Here is a 6,004-nt window from a genome sequence, read left to right as displayed (position 1 = left end):
CCGCGGCTCCGGCCCCGGTGCCGGCTTCCCTCCTCCAGGCCCGGCCTCTCCTTCCGTCGCTCAGGGAGGGATGTGGATACCGGCAAACGAGAAGCGGGGAGGACAGGGCCTAGCCAGGGACCACGGCCTCTGAAGCGAGGGGACCCGAGGAGGAAGCCGCGGGCCCCCGGCGCACGGGCCGAAGCGGGAGCCAGAGGGAGGGGGCGACAGAGTTCATTCCGCCACCAGACGACAAGTAACGAAGGCGGGGTCCCGGGCGAGGGTGGCTCGGAGCCCGTCGGGCCGAGGTTACGGGTGACAGGCCCGGGAACCGGCTGGATTTTGCCCACGGCTGGCCCGGAGCCTCACACTTACCAAGATCCGCTTGAAGAGCGCGTTCTCCTTGGGCGGGAGGCTCACGGCCGGCATCGTTCCGGCTCCTCCCGCTGCTCCCGCCACCGCCCGGCTCGGTCAGTGTGTTTGTCCGACCGCCGCCGTTCCCTGGGGGCTGCAGCCCTGAATGCCCCGATCCACCGCCGCGACCGGGCCTCGGGTGTCACCGCGCCGCCCAGCCGCGACACCCCTTTCCCCTTCGTTGTCTTTTTCCCTTTCTCACTTTACGCGGCCGCCGCTTCCCCCCCACCCACCACGGGTCTCCGTCGGCGGTTCACGTGGTAACTGAACGGACCGACAGAGGCAGCCAAAATGGCGGACGCGAAGGGCTTTCCCACCCGGGTCATGCCACCGAGCGCGCAGGCGCGATGACCTCCTTTCCCCACCTCCTCTGCCCCGGAGCTTGCTGGGAAACCTGGAGGCCGGCCCAGGGGCCAGGGCAGAGAGGGTCGCAGAGGCCCCGCCCACCCGTTCGCCGCTGGCAATCACCGAGGCACCGAGAGAGCGCGGACTGTGGTCCTCTCTGGCTCCGACCGCCTCTGCGTTAAAAACAGCAGCCTTCCTACTGCTACGCTGGCCTTTCATTCATTGGATCGACTCTCCCAGACTGATCGCAGCTTGAGCCTGAAGTGCTTAAATGCAGGCGTTCAAGAAGCGCTGTGTTTGATCCTGGACAAAGTGCCGAATTCAGTAGCAGAGGCGGAGAGAAAAAGAAGGTTTCACGCCAGTGGGGACTAGTAAAGAGATATGGAGAGGAGAGGGCTTAATGGAGTCTAAAAAGCACGGAAGAGCTTGAGCAATTAAATGGACTTGGCTGGGGTACTGGCGGCTCCGTTTATTCCTTAGGACCAGCCTGTGAAGGTAGTCGGCCAGACCCAGAATGTCATTTTGCACTTGCCAGAGAAGCATCTGAAAGTTCAAGGGTGTGTTTTTATTTCATGGCGGAGGCCATGCACTGCCGGGTTGACGAGTGGCTGAGTCACCTTGGGTAGTAGCATTAGGGACACTGACTTCCCTGGACCTAGCTTCAAGCTAGTGCTTTACAGTGTGACTCGGTGAAATCCCCATCTCCAGAAATCCTCAAATCTTAGAAGCCTGAGAAGATCTGGCAAGGATACTAGAAAACTATTGCAGTAGGCAAAGGTCAGACTACATACCCGCCAGGGCATCTTCTACATATATGTCATTTCATTAACAATCACAGTAAAACTAAGTTTTAAAAGTGGCATTCCATTGATAATCTACAGTTTTTCATATCATATGAGCCATTTTTACCCTTGATTACTTTTTTAAAATCCTCACCTGAGGATATTTTTTCCATTGCTTTTAGAGAGAAGTGGAAGGGAGGAAGGATGGGAGGGGAAGAGAGAGAGAGAAACATGGATGTGAGAGAGACACATGGACTGGTTTCCTTCCACATGATCTGCTCTAACCACTGAGAACAGATCCCCACCAGCCAGAGCCCCTTGATTATTTTTTATGATTTTTCTCCAGATCCTGAATTCGATTCATAGCATTTTCTGTGTCATGAATCATTATATAATACGTAACATTGCTCTTTTAAATTTATTTACCCAGCCCCACCGGTGTGGCTCAATGTTTGAGCATCCACCCATGAACCAGGAGGTCATATTGGATTCCCAATCAGGGTACTAGCCCAGGTTTCTGGCTCAATCCCCAGTAGGGGGCGTGCAAGGCAGTTAATTAATGATATTTCTATACCTCTCCCCCTCTCTCTTCCTCTCTCTGAAATCAATTTTTTAAAAAATATTAAATTTATTTACTCAGGTATTTTCCTGGTTTCAGCTTCTTCTTCCTTAACTTTCTCTGGAAAGTTTCCCAGTGGAAAAGTCTGGGACTAATGCTGGGCTTTCTGCTATCTCAAATGCCCTCTCCTTTTGCCTGGGTCATAAATAAGGTTTTAGTAGTCAAATCCTGAAATCTCCTCAATTTCTGTGATCTCCAAAAATTTCATTAAGAAAATTTTACTGCCCTAGCTGGTTTGGCCCAGTGGATACAGCGTTGGTCTGTGGACTGTAGGGTCCCAGGTTTGATTCCGACCAAGGGCACATGCCCAGGTTGTGGGCTTGATCCCCAGTAGAAGGCGTGCATGGGGCAGCCAATCAATGATTCTCTCTCATCATTGATGTTTCTATCTATCTATCCCTCTCCCTTCCTTTCTGAAATCAATAAAATTATATTTTAAAAAAAGAAAATTTTATCTATAGGAAACTGAGTTTGAGTTTTGGAATATGGCCAGTTTTTTTTTATCATAACTTTAAAAAAAACACAACAGAACAAACATAGAATTCATAAAAACAGTTTTTAATTTGTAGTAACATTTGAACTTCACTGCCCCCTTTTAAAAGGTCTTTCTTTTAACTATCTGAACTATAAAAAGATAGAAAAATTGTCTAACTTCAAGTTTAGGGTTTTCTTTAAGATTATGTTTAAGGTTAAAGTTAGGGTTAGTGTTGGGATTAAGATTATATTTAGGATTAAAGTTAGGTTATGGTTAGCAGTAGGGGTTAAGTTTAGGGTTATGTTAGGGTTAGCTTTAAGGTTAGGTTTAGGATTAGGGTTTGGTTTAGGGTTAGAGTTAGGTTAATTTTAGGGTTAGGTTTAGATTTAGTTACGTTTAGGTTTTGAGTTAGGATTCAGCTTACGGTTAGGTTTATGTTTAGGGTTAGGATGGCTTCATAGCCAAAAGTCCCTATAGCAGTATCATTTGCTATGATTTTCTAAATGTAACCTGAAAATAATATACTGTTTTCCCCTTGGGGGAAGAGCATTTCTTGTCTTTCAAAACAAGCAGTAGTTTCCAACAGAAGCTAAGCACCTAAATAGATGAGCCAGCAATATGCTTTGGTAATGTTACATTCTTTTTGGCTGATAACAAATAAATACCAATTTTTAAGATTCAGTGAATACTAATTGAGTCAACATTTATCTGAGTCATATCCTCATTAAAATGGACCTACTGATACAGGTAACAGTTGAACCACATAGTCAGAGACTTCATAGCCTGAACTCAACAATAAAATATGTACTCTGGTAGATCACCACTTTTTAACAGATCAAGATCCCACTTATACTGTTAATGATAGCTATCCAAGAAGTTAACATATCCAAGGCTAGATGGTGACAGTAACGATGATAGTGGTGGTGGGTAGTTCACCTAACCCCAAATATTTGCATATGATTATTGTCAAAATGCCTCATCCCTAAAAATCTTAACCAAAAATCCTATATAACAAAAGCCTAATATGCTAAGTGTCCAACCATTGGACCATTTGACCAGTCGCTATAACGTTCACTGACCACCAGGGAGCAGAATCTCCGACTGGTAGGTTAGCTTGCTGCTGGGGGAGGCGGGGGTCCATCGGGACTGGGTGAGACAAGCCAGACACACCCTGGAACCCTCCCAAGATCCCTCCCCAGCCCCAGTTGTGCACCGGTGGGGTCCTGATTGACCTGCACCATCTTGCAATCCAGGACCCCCTCAGGGGATGTCAGACTGTGGTTTCGGCCCGATCCCCACAGGTCAGGCCAAGGGACCCCACCAGTGCACGAATCCGTGTACCAGGCCTCTAGTAAATACATAATTTACCTGACAAACTTTAATTCTACAAAAAGGGTTATGTAGAGTTAAATTCATTCATCTTCACATATGTAAGATGTTCTCTATTGACTTTTATGCCTTAATTATTAAGTACTTAAATTTTATAGAAAAACAACAGAAAAGAAATATGTATTTGCCACCCAGATTTAACAAATGTTAACATTTTGTGATTACTTCAGTAAGTTAAATAAAAACTTAAAGATACATTAGGCACTTCATCTCTCTCCAGATCCTGAATTTGATGTATAGTCTTCTTGTGGATCATAAATCAATAAACATATATATAATTTACATTTTATACTGTTTCAAGTCTTGCTCTTCATTAACCCTCCTTAGGAGGTGTAAGTTGAGTAAGAAGTTTCCCGGCAGGAAAATCAGGGACTAAAAAGTCTGGTTTCCTAGCTGCTATTCAAATCTCCTTTCCCTTTGCCTGGGTCATAAATAAAGTTTTAGCAGTCAAATTCTGGAAATGCTTAAATAAATATCACATAGCAACTTCTACCAAAACATCGCAGCTATTAGCTCCTGGCAGGAATTGCTTCACCGGGATTCTTTTCAAGATGTGGTTTCACCTACAGCGGCCTACTCCAAGTGTAGGGTTCCATCAGCTATAACACACTGAGAGAAATGGGCTTATACTTTATCACTCTCCCAAAATATACACCAGTAAAAGGGGCCAAAAGAACAAAACAGCCTTTTCCAGCAGCAGTACTCAAATGGGCAATTGGCTTACTGGCTCTGTATGCTCTGAGTCAGGTTCCTGTTCCAACTTGTTGGATTCTAGCAAGAGCTGTGTCAGGACAAGCTTCCAAGGGATGATGTAGAAAGGATATACAACTGACTAGGTGCTGAGTGGACAAGAAGAGAAGAAGTTGAGAACCAACAACTCAGTCAGCATATTAGCTGAGTGGTTTGCTTACTTGAGCGTGAGCCCAAGAGACTCAAACTAGGTTACAAACTATAAAGTGACTCACATCTTAGCAATCTATTTAGCCATCCATTACATGTACTAGTAAAAGTGAACCAGAAAGCATAAACAATTATTTTTTACTCTTTAGTTAATAATGTTTGGTTTAAAAAATTTTAATAACATAGCTAAAGAAAACATAGAAGGGCCCTGGCTGGTGCAGCTCTGTGGTGGGAGTGTTGGCCGGCAGTGTTGGTCAGGGGTTTGATTCCCAGTCAAGGGCATGTACCTGGGTTGTGGGTTTGATCCAGGACCCCAGTGGGGCACGTGCAGGAAGCAACTGATAGATGTATCTCTCTCATATCAATGTTTCTCTCTCTCTCTCTCTCTCCCCCCCCTTCCTCTCCCTAAAAATCAATGGAAGAAAATACCATGCCCTAGCTGGTTTGGCTCAATGGATAGAGCATTGGCCTGAGGACTGAAGGGTCCCGGGTTCAATTCCAGCCAAGGTCACATGTCTGGGTTGCAGGCTCAATCCCCAGTAGGGGGCGTGCAGGAGGCAGCTGATCAATGATTCTCTCTTATCACTGATGTTTCTATCTCTCCCTCTCCCTTCCTCTCTGAAATCAATGGAAATGTATTTTATTTGTATATTTACAAACATATATTTGTATATTTACAAATATATTTATATATTTATATACAGACACACACACTCTACTATATCATTGGGTGAGGATTAACAAAAAAAGAAAATATGCAAGGAAAAGAGGTTTGCTAACATTTATTTTGCGTTTAAAACGAAACTAAATGGCATAAGATTCAAAGGATTAAATTATTAAAACTTATTATCTCTTTTACCTATACGTACCTATTTTTGCAAGGTCCTTACACATCAGATCAAATTGAGAATAGAATGTCCATAAATCTGGTTCAACTGTGAAAGAGACAAAACCTACTGATCAGTACAATGTTTTTAACAGGCAAAACCAAGTTGTGTACAGACTAAGTGTCCCAACGACCCTATACATAGGCTTTATGTTACAGATTGAAAATGGAGGCATACAGAGGTTAAGTCATTTGCCTAAAATTGGCAGCTAAAA

General features: G+C 44.7%; 1 protein-coding gene across 8 annotated transcripts in view; it reads right to left on the bottom strand.

The window, feature by feature from the left end:
• Positions 1 to 729, bottom strand: part of NAA15 (N(alpha)-acetyltransferase 15, NatA auxiliary subunit) — a 73,900-nt gene extending 73,171 nt beyond the window's left edge. For 2 of the 8 annotated variants that reach the window (XR_001514246.1, XR_001514247.1), the window contains exon 1: positions 355 to 729. Coding sequence is in view for 5 of the 8 variants with exons in the window: in XM_015565515.1 (XP_015421001.1) it covers positions 355 to 408 (54 nt within the window). In the remaining 3 variants the exon portion in view is untranslated. The remainder of the gene's footprint in view (positions 1 to 354) is intronic. The other 6 variants (XM_006766057.2, XM_015565514.1, XM_015565515.1 and 3 more) reach the window with 5 other exon arrangements.
• Between the last annotated feature and the right edge of the window lie 5,275 nt (positions 730 to 6,004).

The sequence above is a fragment of the Myotis davidii genome, unplaced genomic scaffold (assembly GCF_000327345.1).
Source record: "Myotis davidii unplaced genomic scaffold, ASM32734v1 scaffold436, whole genome shotgun sequence".
Taxonomy (NCBI): Eukaryota; Metazoa; Chordata; class Mammalia; order Chiroptera; family Vespertilionidae; genus Myotis; species Myotis davidii.
This window is presented reverse-complemented; position numbering and strand designations above follow the sequence as displayed.